This window comes from Paramisgurnus dabryanus, chromosome 16 (genome assembly GCF_030506205.2).
Source record: "Paramisgurnus dabryanus chromosome 16, PD_genome_1.1, whole genome shotgun sequence".
Taxonomy (NCBI): domain Eukaryota; kingdom Metazoa; phylum Chordata; class Actinopteri; order Cypriniformes; family Cobitidae; genus Paramisgurnus; species Paramisgurnus dabryanus.
Genome location: NC_133352.1, coordinates 24,848,058 through 24,867,084, shown reverse-complemented (window position 1 = coordinate 24,867,084; position 19,027 = coordinate 24,848,058). Strand labels below are relative to the sequence as shown.

General features: G+C 37.6%; 2 protein-coding genes across 4 annotated transcripts in view; one reads left to right on the top strand and one right to left on the bottom strand.

Annotated features, from left to right (window-relative positions):
• The window catches only part of elf1 (E74-like ETS transcription factor 1), a 47,148-nt gene extending 42,699 nt beyond the window's left edge, over positions 1–4,449 (top strand). For all 3 annotated transcript variants that reach the window (XM_065273129.2, XM_065273126.1, XM_065273132.1), the window contains exon 9: positions 1,687–4,449. In XM_065273129.2, the coding sequence (XP_065129201.1) occupies positions 1,687–2,488 (802 nt within the window). In that variant the 3' untranslated portion in view covers positions 2,489–4,449. The remainder of the gene's footprint in view (positions 1–1,686) is intronic.
• A 9,238-nt stretch (positions 4,450–13,687) lies between these two features.
• The window catches only part of tnmd (tenomodulin), a 55,270-nt gene continuing 49,930 nt past the window's right edge, over positions 13,688–19,027 (bottom strand). Inside the window, exon 7 of the mRNA XM_065273087.1 lies at positions 13,688–17,192. Coding sequence (XP_065129159.1) covers positions 16,983–17,192 — 210 coding nt within the window. The 3' untranslated portion in view covers positions 13,688–16,982. The remainder of the gene's footprint in view (positions 17,193–19,027) is intronic.

Sequence of the window (19,027 nt, the reverse complement as noted above, 5' to 3'; positions counted from 1 at the left end):
AGGCAGTGTCCTAATGACATGGAGCCTCTTAAGTGAACTGTATAGTGCACAGGAAATTCGGCTTCCGGTTGATTTAATGCGATAGTTCGGTGAAAAATTAAAGTTACCCCAGGCCATCCGAGATACATACGTCTTTCAGGTGAACACAATTTTAGTTCTTTTAGTAAATGTCTTGGCTCTTCCAAGATTTGTAATGGCAGAAAACGGGGTCCATTTTTTAAAGAAGTAATCCACATGGCTTCAAAGGGTTAATAATGGCCTTCTTAGGGCAAACAAAGTGATTTTGCAAGAAAAATATAAAAAAAAATATCTTTAAAAACTATAATAACTATAATATTTGCGTATTATGCGTAGTGTAAGATGTGTAAGATCCACTGATTCCTTTAAAGAGGACATTTCACAAAACTTTTTAAGATGTCAAAGAAATCTTCAGTGTCCCCAGAGTACATATGTGAAGTTTTAGCTCAAAATATCATATATAGATAATTTATTAAAACATGTTAAAATGGACACTTTATAGGTGTGAGCAAAAATTTGCCCCTTTAAAATGCAAATGAGCTGATCCTTGCACTAAATGGCAGTGTTGTGGATGGATAGTACAGATTAAGGGGTGGTATTATCTCCTTATGACATCACAAGGGGACAAAAATTTCAATGACATATTTTTTCACATGCTTGCAGAGAATGATTTACCAAAACTTACTTAAAGTTACTGGGTTGATCTTTTTAAAATTTTCTTTGTAAATTAAAGCACTGGGGACCCAAATGTAGCATCTAAACATGGAAAAAGTCAGATTTTCATGATATGTCCCCTTTAAAGGGACACTCCACTTGTTTTGAAAATATGCTTAGTTTTCAGCTCCCCAGAGTTAAACATTTGATTCTTACCGTTTAGGAATCCATTCAGCCGATCTCTGGGTCTGGCGGTACCACTTTTAGCATAGCTTAGCACAATCCATTGAATCTGATTAGACCATTAGCGTAGAGCTAAAAAAAATATAACCAAATAGTTTTGATATTTTTCCTATTTAAAACTTGACTTTTCTGTAGTTATATCGTGTACTAAGACCCACGGAAAATTAAAAGTTGTGATTTTCTAGGCTGATGTGGCATAATGACATAATGCTTTTTTACTATTTTATGATATCTGTCCGTCATCTTGGTTTGGTTTTGTAATTCCATTTAGTGTTCTGCCTTAAAATATAGCTGTAATAAATTTTTTCTTGCTGCCTAATTTTTGGGCGCTCCTATGATGTCTTCAAATACTATTTAGGTTGGTAGCTCAATAGGTTTTGGAACAGACCTGCTGTTCGTCATATACTGTATGTACTTACATTTTATTCTTCTTAGGTTATATAGCATATAAAATATGTACTTTATTTAGCATATAGTCGCTGTCCTTCCGAAAGCTTGTATATCCAAATTCACTCTTTGTTGTCTGGGTTGAGCATTTTTAATACTTCTTATTGGATGGAATATTTGCAAAACCCACTGACAAACATAAAAAGTGTCCAATAATATTGAGTTATGACAAAAGATGAAATTCACAAAATATGGAGAAACAAGATTTCGGAAGGACAGCAACAATATGTTTTGTGTTTTCTACGTCACAATTTACTTTGCATTAGATTACAAATGAGTTTATCTACTTAAGGTTTCAGCTAAAGTATTCTCTTTATCTCACAGGACAATTAATATGCCCGGCTCTGTTCCCATGGTCCTCACGTCAGGGTCTCAGGGAAGACCCCCTGTCACTTTGCAGACCCTTCCCTTGTCTTCTGTTCTGACCACTGGGGATTCTTCCAGCCATGCCTCCCCACCTCGGGTCATTCTCCACACCGTGCCTTCCTCCAGCCCCGGGGGTAAAGATGTGCTCACCATCCAGACTGCCTCTCTTACAACAGACAGCATTCAGCACCAGCAACTCCTCGTGTCCACGCTGAGCTCATCCAGCGGGGGGGTCATCAGCACCACACCACAGCAAGCCGGGTCTCTTAATGGCATCACCCGCCTGGTCACCCTCAATGCAAACGGGCAGCCCGTAGTGGCTCAGCAGCCTGGAACGGTCATCGCTACTGTCCTGAAGCAGAGCGAACTTCAAGGCCTGCACGTAAAAGAGGAGATGTTAGACCCACAGTACTTTCAGTCTCTGGTCAACAGCAACCCCAACATGACACCGTACTGCAAAGAGGAGATCGAGGAGGGAATGGCGGAGTTGAGCTACAGGACTGTGATCATCAATAATGCAGGTCAGGAGCTGAGCCAGACACTCAATGGACATTTGGACATGGGTCAGCTGGCCAGAAGCCCCAGCGAGGGCCTCACCCCTGTGGAGGAGCTGGAGGTGAGGGGAGAAGTAGCCCTGCATCCAGAGCCTGAGGCCAAAGAGCTTCTGGAGGTCTCTCAAGAGCTGCAGGAACTGCCGGGAACCATGCAGATACACGCCTCGCACTTCATCCAGGTAAAAACAGAGCCTGCCGAGACCTAAACCATCAGAGGAATGTGGACACAATCGACCAACACGTGAAAACAGGATTTTTCAGTGGAGCAGATGATCTGTAATTTATTGCTCTTGATTGTTAGAATCGCCATTGTGACTGGAAGACTTTTGTATTGTGATATTGTACTCAGAATTGAACGTTAAGGGATCGCGATCGTGATGTCATAAAAGCTCTTTCGGCTTGCTCTCTATTACCCCTCCTGAACCCCGACAAGAGAGCAGCCGTTCTCCAACCAGGGATCTTCCCACCGTATGTGCCAGTTGAGATGTTTCCATCTCCGCTTATCTCCACAGACAAATCCAAAGACTTGATCCAACACAGGGACCAAAGGAGGAGTGGTGGATAGCCAAAATAAAACCAACAACATACCATTGACTTGAAATTAAAGAATTCAGTTCCCTATGAGGAGTTTATTTCCCTCTGAAGTAGCATCTCATTGGACTTTAAAATGCCCAGAAGTATGCCTTTTGTAACAGGACAGAGAGTATGCCTCATGGGAAGGCTACGGGTGGTTAAAGCTTTGTTTTGGAAGTGATGGTTTAAAAGGGAGGATTATATGATCCATTCTGTAAACAAAAAAGATTTATGACATTTTCTCATCCCCTTAAACAATACAAACCATCACACACAAATCAAAGCCATGTGCTTTTATGGAAGTGGGCATTGCCTGTCCAGAGAGACAGTTCAGGTTGACTTTGTTTGTATATAATAGACTAGAGAGTATAGTGACAAATTCCAAAATCATCTGCTAAAGTATTTCCCCGATTATAATCTTGTTCATATGACATGGAACGCAGTTATATATATATATAAAATATATATAAATATAATATACAACCGAGATTCAATTTATGGCCACAAATTTATTTATTTTCTAAATTCTGTATAAAAAGTCTTTTTAAACAAATGCAAAAAGAGGGAAAATATGCAGTATGTAGGGCTGATTTTACCCACAACATAAATATATTATGTTTATCGCAAGCTGTATTTTTCAATTCCGAGCATTCCATGTAATCGGCACATCTTTCATATGTTATCTATTTTTCCAATATAATGGGATACAAAGTAGCTTTATGAGATTAAGCCTTATGCTGTTCTTGTTCACTGTGACATGTTTAAAGCCATTTTTACAGAGCATATGTGCTATAAATGCAACGCCCTTTGGTTTTCGCCTTTCAAGCTGTCATACTTTTACCCTGTTTTACTTTATTGCCGCATTTTCCTTTACACACCAGTTTTTTTTTTTTTAAGACAAATATTTTGTCTCAGGCAAAGCTGGTTCCCTATGCGACATTTAGAGCGAGATGCTTCTGCTGTAAAGTCTTGTTAAATGTATTTATTTGTAGCTGATGTAGTCTTCTGTATGGTTTCCATTCCTTCCTCACCTCATTTATATCCAATGAATCTAGAGCACGCTCACTTAATAGCTACATTTCCGTGTGGATATTGCAACTGCGTTGATCTTAAACGAAATAAGAGTTCAATTGGAAGAAGTGACTGAATAAATGTGGACTCCCTGACACACCCAGAAGCTAAACATGGGCAGCAGGCCTCTGCCCCAAACTTTATTTGACCAACACCGGAGCTGTGCTAAATATCGATGGTTGCGCTGACAATCGTGGCTACACCTTGTGTATTATGCAATATTGCGTCAACCTGAGACAATCTGTGACTTTTTCGTATAAGTAAATTGTTTCACTGCACTGCACCCTGGCCAGCATGTGATCAATAGACCTGCCTTCTGTAAAATTTTGTCGACCACAGGTTTTATGATCAGTCATTTATTGAGGGTAAACGTATGCCAGTGCTTTTTCTATAATTCAATCTTGCCTTTTCTCTAGGCTTACCTTTTGTTTTTAATGTTCTTATAGTAGAATAGATTTTTTTTCTAAAAAAAGACAACCAAAGGAGAAGAAATATAATAAAACACATTTTGCCTTAACAGAAACTTGTGATCTTTTATTCCCATTTGCATTGTAAATTAAAACTGAAGATCACACACTGACTGGAAAACAACACAAAGCGTGCAAGGTTCACGCAGTTGCCGTTTCATTGTTTAAAACAGCTTTACTCAGAGGTCAGATGCGCTCCGAGGTATCTTACAACATCTTGCTGTGAACGAAATCTGCTGCAGGGAGCTGTGTTTCTAGCCATATGTGCTCTCTTATTTAGCTTGTCTGTACCGTCTGGAGACTATGACGTTGCTGTGTAACTTCAGAATGAGTGCAATCTGTTATTTATAGGAATCAAAGTGCCAAAAAGAGTAATTGAACAATCAAAGATGAGAGGCTAAACTGTATCCTTATTTGAGTGCACTGACATTTTAACCGTGCTTAAATGGGCAAAATTAGGTGGGATGTAGGCTATCTTGCACACTGCGAGTGGACACAAACACTTTCCTGATGCTTTTCACACCTGCAGCACTGTGTGTGCCATGACTCGGGGGTGAGGATACAAATGATTGTGTGTCATTACTCAGTGGTGTGGCATTTGTTGGTCTTATTCTCTGGGATGTGCGTGTCTGTGTGTGTGGGCATGTGTGCCTGCTGATGGAGCCATCTGGCAGCTGGTACATGCTGAAGCTCTTACCCTCAAGTCTACTATTCACACACAGCTGCAGATTACACAGCACTGTGAACCCTTCAGGCAACACAGAAAATAAAACAATAACATACAGGAAAACACAAGACTAAAGCTGTTAAATGCAACTGCATGAAGAAGGCAAAATGGCAACAGGTTATTTATTAAAAACGCTTGGTGCAGTTTTTAATGTGGTTTGTGTAAATCAAAAGACATATTATTATATTTCTACAAATACTGAAGCGGCTGTTTTTTGTGATCCCATTTTTCAAACTTTAGTTGGTTTGTAAGGTTGCTGTTAGAGTATAAATAATGCCTGCAAAACTATAAAGCTCAAAGTTCAATTCCAAGCGATATACTTTGTTCAATAGAATTTGCTTTATAAGGACTACAGATAATGGCCAGTTTGGACTACAGCCCTCTACTTCCTGGATATATAACTATATATAAAAGAGTTTTTGACTAACCTTCGCCTACAGGAATACGCCAGTCACCAGCTAAACTAAGCTGCTGTTGAATTACAACATACTTAACCAGCTACACAATCAGAACTTGTTACGCATTTCTGAAGGATCTTCATATAACAAGGAATTAGTGTTAAAAATACTGCAGTTTTTTTCACACGAAACATGAGCATTGTGCACCGTAAACACAATTAAAGCTTTAAATACAGGAAAAATGGGACCTTTTAAGTTATATTCTTTATGGTAGCTGTCAAAAACACCCGTACAATTCCCATTCTCCCCAACATGAACATTTAACCTCCCAACGCGCACTAATTTGTGGGCGCGATGGCATCAGTTGTTTTTTTTACGCAGCTAACAATATCTTTATAGCCTACTGTCTACAAACATTAATAATATTAACATTACTATACATTGTTTAAAAGGTCTAAGGGTTTAGCATCAGTGTATGGTATTTCTTTTAAATACAGATGCTCTAGCACAGGGGTCTCCAACGTGCTGCCCGCGGGATTGAACGCATGCAATTTTTGCCCCTCATCTGTGGACGTGTTTTGCATGTGTCACTGCGCAACGTGTTCACGCAGACACCATACGTCATCAGCGCATTCAAGTGCGCTCACCTCTCATCTGTAAACAGAGGGAGAATTGCAAACTTTCCTGCTGAATTGACAACCTGCACAGGAGCCACAAAACGAAATAAATTTTTTGAAACAACGGCAAAAAACGTATGGATCAGCAAAGAGCAAAAACCCAAAGTAACATCGGTAACTTCACTGCTTTACCACAAGATGCAAACAGCTGCGGGAGGCAAAGGGTCTGAAAGGGTCATTGCAATGTTTATTATGGTAAGGTAGGTATGTGATATGATTGTATATAAATGGATTCAGATTTTCTACTTTGACGAAAGATTGTGTTGCCTATGATGTTTGTGTTCATTTACAAATTAGCGTAACGATATGCTACTACGTATACAGTACAGAAAACGTGCTTTAACTAATTCTGACTTAAAACAGATGTTCATGTTCGTTATTTTGGTAATGTTATTCACTTTTACTGCAAAGTTTTCTCACTGGTGAATGAGATATGGATGGGCTTCTGGTCTGTGTGTGTTCATGTGTTTTTGGAGGAGGCGTGGCTTTGGATGGCGATTTGAATGGAGGGTCGGATTGTGAATGCAGTGCTAGTAGGCTACATTAGCATTTTTCAAAATCAGATACCCTGCCTTTAAATGTGAATGTACAATTTTTACATTAAAGAGTACCGATTAAGTTGCTTAAAACAACGTTATTTTAAAACAATCTGTTCGCGTCATTTATGGTTCAAAAAACATTATTTTCCACCTACCGTACATTATTGGTGCTCTCGCCCTGTCTCATCGGTCTGAAAAGCACTGTGTCCTCCGATTGGCCAACTAACCAGAATGTTGTGATTGGCTGGAATACCTCTGTTGTCACCTTGAAATGTCTGAAAGATCAACTCCCAATGCAATACTGACAGGAGTTATCGTCTTTACTATCTTATCAATACGAACCAAATCTGATCCAGAAAATGCAGATGACCAAGCTGAGCGATCAACTTTGCCAGCCCGGCTTGAGCAGGACGTAACAGATTGGTAAGGTAAGGATTATTAAAACGTTAAAAACCATGTGCGCACTTGTGATCGGAGAAACGACAAACAACAAGCTACTCTGCATTGCACAAAATTGGTGTTTGAGTCATGGTTTAGTCAGTAGTAAATTCTTCAAGAAAATGTAAAATTGTGAATCGGATAATAGGTGCTCTTTAAGTATAAATTAATATATAAGGAAAGGGAAACTGTAAATATTTCTTGTTTAATTTTATAGTTCAATTTTTGAATACATGGCTTAAAGTCTTGGCAAAAAAATTTGTGGCTACATTCACTCTAAATGCTTTTAACCCATGCTGGGTTGTTGTTTCCCAACCATGGGTTGTAATAACAGCAGTTGGGTTGAAACAACCCAGCATTGAGTGTGACCTTATGTGACAACATGTATTAAAGACCACCTATGGTCTGATTCACGATTTTACCTTTCCTTTGGTGTGTATGTGTGTATTAGTACATGTCTTTGTCACAGATATGCAAAAGGTACATACCCCAAAGTAAACGGTGACCCAAGTGAAAAGCTCCGCTCGTCCAATCACAGTGGAGGAGGGGCGGGACAAGTATCACAACAACCAACCGGCTCACAGCTAAAAAGCGCTTGGCTGGAAAAACAACTGGCATTTGGTGTCCTCCAGGCGTTTTAAAAGTTTTGGTGTGAACAACCACATATTTTCATTCGTGCTACTACCCGCCCGCACAGAGTTAATTATCCGCCCACATCCCCGCCCGTGAATTTTAGGAATGTCACAATCCACCCGTTTTAGACACTTTTATGCGGGTATCCACGGGTACCCGACCTGTTGCAGGACTCTGCATTGTATTATACCAAATTCACATCATAACATGTTTTAGCAATGAAATAGGTGTTCTTTTAAGGGGTAAGTTGTCACCATAGACTGTAAAAAAGATGGACGTAGTGTCCGTGATGTCACCACTAGGTTTCTGAAGATCCGTCGCCATCTTGGCCGCGTGTCATCGTGCATCACTCGCAGATATCATGGGTAAACTCGCGGGTAACATGGGTAAAGAGGCCGGACGTGGGTGAAGCTGAGGTGACAGGTTGCTGACACCACGCCCCCTAGGTCGACTCCAGTGACAGCAGTGGCTGTTCAACAGTCACTCAAGTGGCCACGCCCTTAATTATGCAGAACTTTAAGGCTTAATATAATTTAAACAGATGAGTTACAAAAACATTCCTCACAGTTGTCATGAAGGGCAAAATTAGCTGTATAAACACTTTTTGTACCAGGCTGTAAACATTATTTTTTACTGTCAAGTTGGCCATTTTAACATGGTGGTCTATGGAAATTGACTCCCTTTTGAAGCCAGCATCTAGCGGCCAGTCGGTGAATTGCAGTTTAAGTCACTTCCGTATTGGCTTCATCAAAGAGATCGGAAGGTTGCCCCACTGTTGTCACATGGGAGTTGTCATTTATTTTGATGTGTGGGATTGCATCGACCGTTAATATTTTTTTGCAATCATATACTTTTTCATAACAGGCGTCACAGCACGTAACTGTGACAAAATTAACCATGGTTTTACTACAGGTAAAAAAAATGTTTTTTGGTTTTAACTGTAATAACCAATAACCATGGTTTTGACAACTATGGTTTTCAAAAGCATTGCCCATGGTTAGTGTAGTAAAACCTAGTTTATACACCAAAAAGTACTACACATTTACTACAATAAACCCATGGTTTGTCAGGTACCTATATGTAAGCTTAAAGTACACACCGTTGTAGTAGTAGTAGTATAAAAGTATGCCAAGCTGAGGCGTATGACGTCACATAATTGTGTCGTGATACCCCGATCGGTCTGCGCAACTCTGCATGACTTCGAAATAACTACAAATATTCTCTACGCTTTAAAGGAAATAAGTCTTGTATAATTCAAAATACGGATGTGGTAAAGGTATACAAGGTAAAGTCGAGTTTGTAGCCAGCTGTGGTCTTTAAATCAACACAGCTGTAGAAAGGAGCTCTATGAACGTGCTATTATTAAAGCAAGACGACAAGTAGCTGGGGGCCAATGACATGCTTGAGGAGAGCGAGTGTTTATTGCACCACGGCCTCTCTCTAGCGTGGAGTGGCGGGGTGGCTGAGAGATGGCGGTCATTAGAAATCTGCCTCAAGCTCCAGATTACTCACACACCAGGATACTGCTGCACACAAAGACCAAACAATGCTTTCATTTTTACTACTGAGCAAAAACTAATGGCCCCTATTCCAATCATGTCCTTTGTTCATCACTTTATATTAACACCAAATTTTTAAAACAGCCGTTTCACGTCGAGGAAGTTAAAAGCAATATTCTGACATAGCTATTAAACTTCGAACCCTGTATCCCTCCACTGCTTGAATTGATAAAATTTCGCCTTTGAAAAATGAAACGATCAACACGCTTCTTAATTTTCCAAAGCTATATCCGCACACAACCACTGGAGGGCAGTATTGACACATCTTAGTAATAGACATTTAACAAGCAATTTGCTCTCTCCTCTTGTAGGTCGTATACTGCTTTCGAGCAGAAAGGCTGCTTGTAAAACACAGACAGCCAGCTCCAAATATACGAATGGTCGCGTTAAATCCTGGGAGCTGAAACAAACAGCTTGAAGGTAAATTACAATGCACTTTTGATGTGGTAACAAAAGGAATGAATTTGCACGTACCTGTGCAATCTGCAGTCATTTCACCTGCTTTACTGCAGACTGGTTGCATGTTTGCCCTCATATGCAGTCACTGTTGCTGCAGGCTTCATTCTTACTTTCAGTACATTCAATATGTGAAATGCAACTAAATCTATCTGAGCTTTTAACAACCGAAAACAAGCTTTTGTTAGATTTGTTTATAATCTGGATTAAATATGAATTTTAGTGTAGGCTAAATCTTGTTGCTATAGTTACATACAGTACAGTACTGCTACTCTGTAGTTAATTAAAATTATTACTAATATAAATTTAGTCATAAAATACTCTTAAACATAAGGTTGCTTAAAAATGCACCTAATAATAATAATAATAATAATAAATAAATAAATAAATAAATATATAATATAATCTCATGGCATAAGGTAAATCGTTGACCTCATTTGTGTTTCAGTTTGATGCTTTTATCAAAGTAGTTTCAGAGGAGGGGCTTCATGAATGCTTTTTTCTTAAAATTAATTTTTGTACAATTTACTTCATAAAAATTCATATGAATTAGCCGCCTTATAAAATACTTACGAATCCCATAAGATCAAACTGAATTTTTTTATTTGCATTATAAATGTTGTTAATTTGGGTACAAAATACATTACGGAAATAAATGCTGATTACCAAGGTTGATTTTACAATCACTTATATTTTACCGTTCATTTAGTAATACGCTTAGGGGTTCTTGTAACCCTCAGCTGATGTTTTAGTTCACTTCCTGACAGCGTCACATCAAGATGAGTGCTTGTGTCTCAAAGCACTTTCAGACATTGTGATAAAAGAAACAGGATTGGATGTAATAAGCTTTCTATGAAGTATTTTCATTTTTTGCTTTGATCCATTTACCCCAGGCCTCTAGTAAATTAGATCTTAGTATTCGCAGACGAAAAAGTGTTTCAAGAAAGATGGCTGATGAAGATTACATTTAGAAGAAAACTGACCATGGAAATGAAACAGATAAACATCAAGGTGAGTTTCAGCTTCCTGCATCTTTGATTTGTGATGTTGTGCGGTTGTTTGTCACAGACGTGCCATCTTTTGTTTTGAGATGAAAGCCCTGTGTTCTGCTCTTTTTGTTGCTTTCTCAGAATTGATGTATTTGTCAGTATAATGCCTTTCAAGGTTTTTCCTCATGAGAGTTTCAAATAATATATATGTCTTATTACATGTAACTCAACTGGTTTTACTGTATATAGCTTTAAAGCTCAACTAGTAGGACATGACCCTGACAATGCCAAGGTCATTGGTTTGATGGCTTAAAAGCACACATACATATCCCTTAATGAATCACAAGGCCGCATCCCACGCACATCACTGAGCGTAGATTTTCACAGCTTTTCCTGTGGCTAACATGCTAAACACAATAAACTGAAAATTGACTACCTTATCACTTACAACTGTACAACTCTATATGGGCCATTCCAAATCTGTGCCCAGGACATGCAAGAAATTTGACTCTAAAATACATTTTATTGTTATGCAAAATATTCTGCATTAATCTAACTGCATATTTAAACTATATAGTTACATTAATGAAAAGTAAATAGAACTGCAAATAAATAGCATTTGATATCTATCCTCACTTACCTTTTAATTAAAAACATTAAATCTTTCAGATATCATTATTTTTTGCATTTCGAGTCCATATGCAATCTTCGCTTTAAATATTTTCTATCAGCACAATCATAATATTTTAGGTAAAATATCAGGTAGAAGTGGTGCTATTTATTTAACTGTATTAAACGATTAAAGAAAATGACAATTTCTAACTGTATATTTTGTAAAACATACAAAATAGCAGCTGTGTTCACTTACAGTTACCAAACAGCAAATCATATGAAATATAGTTAGGCTACTTGTTGTACAACAGTCATAGACATCATCTGTTGACAAACATATTTTACTGCCTTTATTGCTTAATATAATAAACAGTTTCTGTTTAAATCCTATCATTTGCTTCATCTAATAATTAGTGTTATATAATATTTAATAATCATATAAACGCCTTAAATGAAATAATATTTTCTCTCTCCTTTTATCTGTTTTGGTCCACTATAGACAAACTGAGTTAAAGCAGCTATAGCTTCTATAATTGGTTTTATACGAATACATCAGGACAGTCAAAACAAAATGATTTTGTAGATAATTAACTACGAAGCAACTTGTAACTTGTCAACGATTTGTCAATAATTTGTAAATAATTTGCATTAATTGCCTTGAGTCTTACTAATAAGTCTTATTAAATGCGGATAAAAGCTCTTTCACGTCCTCCATTCTGTGGTTCAGTCACTGATCTTCGATTTATTCGCTTGGTGACTGAATTGCTTCAATGGTTCATTAAAACGAAATGGTTTAAAAGAATCATTAATTTTAAAAGATTGCGATGTTGAACCACCCAACAATTTTATGATGGAAATTTTTTTAATAATCAGCTGGTGTCGGCAGTGATTCACCTTCACAACATCTACAAAATATAGCTAATGGTTAACTTCTAATATAGCTCCTAGTTTTAAATTCCCTAAATTGCACCTCTTCTTATAACATTTAGTCAGCACCTTACTACGCTTATAATTAAACAGTGCCACCATAGTGGCGTAATGCCGCAACTACAGTTACAAATGTCATCCATAGAGTGCAATGATTCATGTTTTCCATGAAGAAGACTTGTCGAGAGCCGGAGGGGACACGAAATTTAGTGCCCCAAAATCCCCCCATCTTAAAAAACTAGGAATATTCCACAAAACACATTTTCAACAGCATCATCTGAATCTTCTGACGCCAATGAGAGAACAAACATCTGTTTATTTTGGGATGCTGTAGGATGTTGACTGTGAGGGTCAATCCTCATAGATGTTATTTGTATTTGTTTATTTAAAAAATATATAAATTTGACTAGTTTTAAAATATTAACTTAATTACTAGAATTTGCTCAGTGTCCTCATACTATTAGCACATATTCCATGCTAATAACGTACGTCTTGTTACTTTTTGCTGAGATCACCACCTGTGACAATTTCAATATACGTTATGAATGTAAAATTTAACAATGCGTGTTCTGCATTCAGCGGTAACCTAAAAAGGGAAAATCACTTATCTGGCTCAGAAAAAACATCTCAAAGACTTTTTCAAACAATTATAATTTCAGTCAAGCGCCAGCACTGATGACACATCTGCTAATAAACAACCAACTCCAGTTGTGGCAGCGTGTGAGAAAAAGAGAATGACAGAGACAGGAATTTTAAAACGTATTGGATTCAAGAGGTTTCATAGCTGAACACATTATACACATTCAAAAATGTTAAAGCTAATATCTTGGATGAGGTGTGTCATCGCAGAGCAATGAGAAAAACAATCAACACAAAAATCCATGCTTTCTTGTGGCACGAATGATCATGCGCAGTACGAAAGACTACTGTTTTTATTCCAGCGCGTTATCGCATCTCACCTTTGCGCCGCTTCATCTCGCCCAGTGTGAAAATGACTTAAATCTTAAGGATTTAAGCAGTTTGTAGTCACACTGGACTCTTCTTATGTAAATGAGATCCCACTTTTCATGTAAATTAGATTTTATGACAGTAAAATTTGCAACAGATCTCAATTGCTCACTCCTGATAACCACTTTATAATTTATGGGTGTTATTAAAGGGAAACGTTTAGTGTGGTAACCCAGAAATCACTTTATTTTCTGTATAGAGCTACTTCTCTTTACCTTTACCGTTTAGTCTATATTCAACCACTAATAATTTTTCAGGAAAGATATTAAGTAACTGCAAGTCACTATCCCTCATTCATTTTGATTACATCACCGTGTCTCAGCATAAGAAATTAGTAGCAGACAATAAAACTTTTACTAAAATTTAATTCAAAAGGAACAAAAACAAAGATGTGTAAAAACTACACAAATTAATTTTATAAAGCATACGGTTAGATCAGAGAACTGATTGAAAATCTTAGATGTGCAATTATGGTGTTAGCAATGTCACCACTTTAATGTAGCTGTTTGATCTGTGATCTTCACTTCTACCAAAACAGCTTTTAAGATGCATATTTTCAAAGTTCTACAGGGACTTTGTGGATGTAAAAACTAAGCAGTCATATTTCAGCGTAAATACATTAAAATAATATTTCTTAACATAAACATGCAAAAAGCTGTAAATTCACTTATACTCACTTATGGTTTCCAATGCCTCGCATCCACTGTACAATATAAGACTAGATAAAGAACCCTTAGAAAGGGCCTTGACATGCACAGCTACACACACCAACACACGCAAAATGAAATTAAAACAATTAATTTTCTGTTTACTGAGTGATAATGTTTGGCCTGCATGGATTGTACAGAACTGACTACCATGCTGGGCAAGTTTCTGTTTTGCATTTTAGGATCATGGTACACTGTTAGAAATAATAGTCAAAATATGTATCCCAGCTGTTACTGCAGAACATTTTAAAGGTCCATTTTAGATTTGTATACATATGGTTCCAGTACCTTACAGTTATACTAATATGAACTCTTTAGGTGCAATGCTGTACTTTTTGAAAGGGTACAAGCCCCAGTGGCATCTGGAGTATTTTGACAATTTTTTCTGACAGTGTAGATCAAGATTACTTAATCTGTTCTTACAAAACAAGCAATCAAACAGAATGCAGCAGCGTTTAAAAGAGAATTATATATTGGTAGTTGCCATGACATGCAGTGACATTTGCAGTATGCTGTACTACCCCATGTTTCAAATGATTATGCACATGCCATTTTTGTTTATTTTTCCAATGCAGTCAGTAAGTTTACAAATTTTATTTTACCCTCAACAGTTATATATGTGGATGTTATTCTATTTAAATGAAATAAAAAAAATTCAAAAGATACTTTAATACTTTGAAAAATATGCTGTTCCAAATTATTATGCAGAATGCACTTTACCAAATTTATAATGATATAATGGATTATAATGATCCAAAAACAGATCAAATGTGCTGCATGGACCCAAAACAAACATTGTCCAGAAAAAAAACACAAAGTAAAAAAAAATATGTTTATACACAAGTTACATAATATAATGTAGGAGCATATCTTTGACTTTAACTTTCCCTTTCATTAAAGCATACAAGTAAAGGTTTCGTCTTTATTTTACTTGAAGATGCTAGTATTGCATCCCTAAGTTGATGTTTGGGATTATAGTGCTGTCCAACTCTCAGATCTTTCATATATGAAGCCCCACAGGCTCTTAAATAGGACTAAGGTCAGAGGATGATGGCGGTAATACCTTGATTTCTTTCTTATTTTATGCCCATATTCATTAAAATAGTCAGTGGGGCTTTTTGGGGCATGGGGTATTATCCTCCATAAAAGTAAATTTATTTCAGAAGACACGATTCCCTTAATATCCCAAAGTTAACATCTTTCAAAAACTCTACATATCTTCTAGATGTCCTTTTCACACCCTCAGGGACCCTAAAGGGACCTGCCATCTTACTTCCCAATATTCCAGCCCAAATCATTACTCTGCCACCTTTCCCTATGTCACATGTCTTGTTTCAATATAGTGGCTATTCAGCAACAATCCAGAATGGCATTCATCTACATTATTCAGTGTATTATGGCATGTCAATGAATAAAACAGTTTGAAAATAGTCTTCTTGTATTCTGAGTTCACAGCAAATGTTACATTTTTGCAAGTTTTGGTTTGGGGGAGTGATAGAAATACAGCTTTATGCACTAAAGGATCCTGTATTAAAGGGGTTCTTGGGATTTCAGAGACACCAGCAGGTTTAAATACATGTTTGCTTCTTAACTTTGGCTTTTTATTGGTGCCTTTTCCTAATATTAAGTAAAAAAATAAGTTTTAAAAGCCTTTATATGGTCAAATCTTTCTGTAGCCTACTTTGAATCACTCATAAATCTTAAAACAGTTAAATAATTTCTTTTTAGATCCACCAAATATAAATTGTTATTGGAAGTAATTTGCTTTTTTAAGATAATGCATACTTTTTGTGTTTAGAAAGATATTTTTTCATACCCATATTGTAGGGGAACTACAACTTGCTTAACTCTTTTGCTGCCATTGACAAGATAACTCACGTTCTTGATACGGCAGATATGATATAACGCCCTTGACCTTTCCATTATGCCGGAGGTGGCAAGATAACTTGTCAATTAAGAGAAAACGCTTCCCTGCCAATGAAGAGAATTTCCGGCTTTCCGCAATACCGCTATGATCCACCAGTGGCGCACATCCGCAACTTATACAACCCGGAAGTAGCACTTCACGTGAAAGAGAAAGAACTCTGTGTATGTTTTAAAGATCGCTTTGCATCTGATCTTTATCAAAAGTCCTTCACAAAATTAGTTATCTCCGCTTTTTGCTTAAAATTGAGTGTTTTTTAAGAAACCTACCCATTTTTGAACGATTAATGAAGGTAGGATAAAACTTTTTTTTTTTTTAAAGCAGAGGGTCTGTTCTTTCATTTGATATATTATTTGTTTATATATTTAAAGAAGAACATTTTCTGGAAGGCATTTAACTTTTGTGAAAATCATGAAAAATGCTGGTGCTGGCTGGCAATTTTTAAAAAAAACGCTGACGGGGAAAGAGTTAATCATTTGTAACAGCACATTTTTCACATTTTTTTCAAAGTAGGCTATTAAAGTATATTTTGACACTTTAATTTAATTTAAATAGAATAACATCCACACTGTCATATAACTGTTAAGGGTAAAATCAAATTTCTAAACTTACTGACTGTATGGAAAAAGAAACAAATATGGGATGTGCATAATAATTTAAAATGCGGTGTATAATGCACTAAAATTAATTCAAAAAAACATTTTGTTGTACTTTTATCTTCAAAAAATATCAAATTGCATATAAAATTAGCTAGCAAAGTTAAAACTGGATAAAACATAGTATAAAACTTTGCTAAAGAGTTACATGACCTAAAATAATAAATGATGGTTATTCAATTAAAAAAATTAAGGACACATAATACATAACATACCCATATATGACCATAAGATGTTTTAGACAAAGAATAACATTTTAGCATATGTGATGTTTCACACAAATGAAACTGCATTCTCCTGAGCAGTATACTGTAGCACCATTCATTCAGACTCTCTTCCTCAGATTCGTCCCAGCATCCTTGCTATCCACCAGTTGCAAGGCATGACAATCTGACAGATGACCCGTCCTCCTTGGTAATAGTAGGGATATGGCCAAAAGCCACCCAGGGGCTCGTAATATCGCCGGCAGTAACGGTACCCGCGTCGACAGTACTGGCAGCAGTAGCCCTGCTCGTCTAGGCTGTTGTCCAGTTCCAACCCAATTTCTCTCTGCGAACACAGTGAGTCAACAGGGTCAGAACATCAGCCAAACAACAGTTGCAATCTCACCACAGGGCTCGTGACTGATGGGTTGATTTTAGCAATAAAAAAGCTGGGCTCCGAAGGCGAATGAAGAGTGATTATGGGGCGTAGACATGCAATGATAAAAACCCTGTCATGCTCAGATATGTCAGGGATCAGAGTGGCATTTAAAGTAGACGGTCTTGATACGATATAACGCCCTTGACCTTTCCATTATGCCGGAGGTGGCATCGTTCTGCTTTAGCATCTCTGATTCCAGTCTCTTAAACCTGCTGCATGACCGTTCTCAATCAGATCAAGTCTGACACCGGCAGACGCTGAGATAATTACACTCTTCCTTTCATCCCATCCCTCCCACTCCCATAAAAGCATAGCCTGGGCGCTTCAGTCCGAACAGCGAGCCATGGCCTCATTTGAGCTTAGAAATGAGAACTCTCCCCTGTGCACTTCCATGCCCTCCTTTGACTTTGGCACAAAGCGAATGCCACGTTCCTACGGCAATTAACATGGTAATGATTGCCCAACAAGGATCGGTTTATTTGCTCTTCCAGGCAGGGTGTGAATTGGTGTAAGGGCTAAATGAAAGCGGAGTGAAAGGTAAATTGGGTAGAATTAATGGCCCTTGGCCCTCTCTTTTGTGATCATGTACGCGTGCCCTCTCCATATTACCCAGGGCTGAGTGCCATGCCTTTGATCTGCCTGCACAGTTGAGGTGGGCTCTGAGAAGGACCACTTAACTATGTATCTCCTGTAACTGTTAAGTAGATAGTACAGTGAACTTACACGGTTTTATTTCAAGGCAAAGACACAATATGACGTTATTTGGCTGATTTAAAAAACACTGTTGCACGGCTAGTCACCTCAGTTGATCTGCATACGATTGACAGATCGCTTGGTTGGCTGGCAACCAGATTTGCTGTTGGGTAATGACGCAAACGAGAGTAAGGGGCGGAAAATCGGGATTGGAGTGTGCTGTAGTGTTCGAAAAAAGAAAATATCAAAGGGTGTTGAAGTGTCAACTGTACATGTTTTCATTAATCACTGTATATAAATATACTGCGGGTTGTAATTACTAAATTTGATTATTTGGGGGGTTACAAGGAATCATCCCTCGAGTGTATAATGTATACATATCATGTTGTGTGAAATAAACAGGTAAACAATTATCATTATTTATCTTTCGGTTTTGAGATAGACAGACACAGTAGCATCGGTGTATGTGTGTGTGTTTGTGAAGACGCATAATGACACGCATTTCTTTTTCTCATCCCTCATTATGTTCTCCATAAACGTAGCATGTATGAGTTTTCATGAGCTCACTATGCGATGATGAATGGACCGAAAATTGCATTCTCCTAATGATTGGACTGCTGCGGGAGAAAACAGGATGATGTCTGTAGCGTTTGATTTATTACTCTCACAAATGCATGAAGACAATTACTGATCCATAATGTTTGTCAGGTTTAGGGTCAAGAGTGTTGAGACAACAATTCATTTTGGAAGCGGCACAAAGCCTGTCAGCGCGGTACTCTTTGCTTTATCGGGCTTTTACAGAAAAACCCACTGCCAGCATGGAAGGTGGATGTTATTTAGAAAAATAAGAGATTTTTTTGGAGAGTGAAATGTGTGGTTAGGATAAAACAAAGTATAAGTGGTATTGCTCCACCGAGGCAAATTTATCATGCTGATGTGATCCAACTGAAACGAGCAAGTGTGTGTGTGTTAATAACTAACAAGCTTAAGACGTACTGTGCCAGTCTACAGTACAATATGTGTCAGTGACAAGGAATGATGCACTTTGG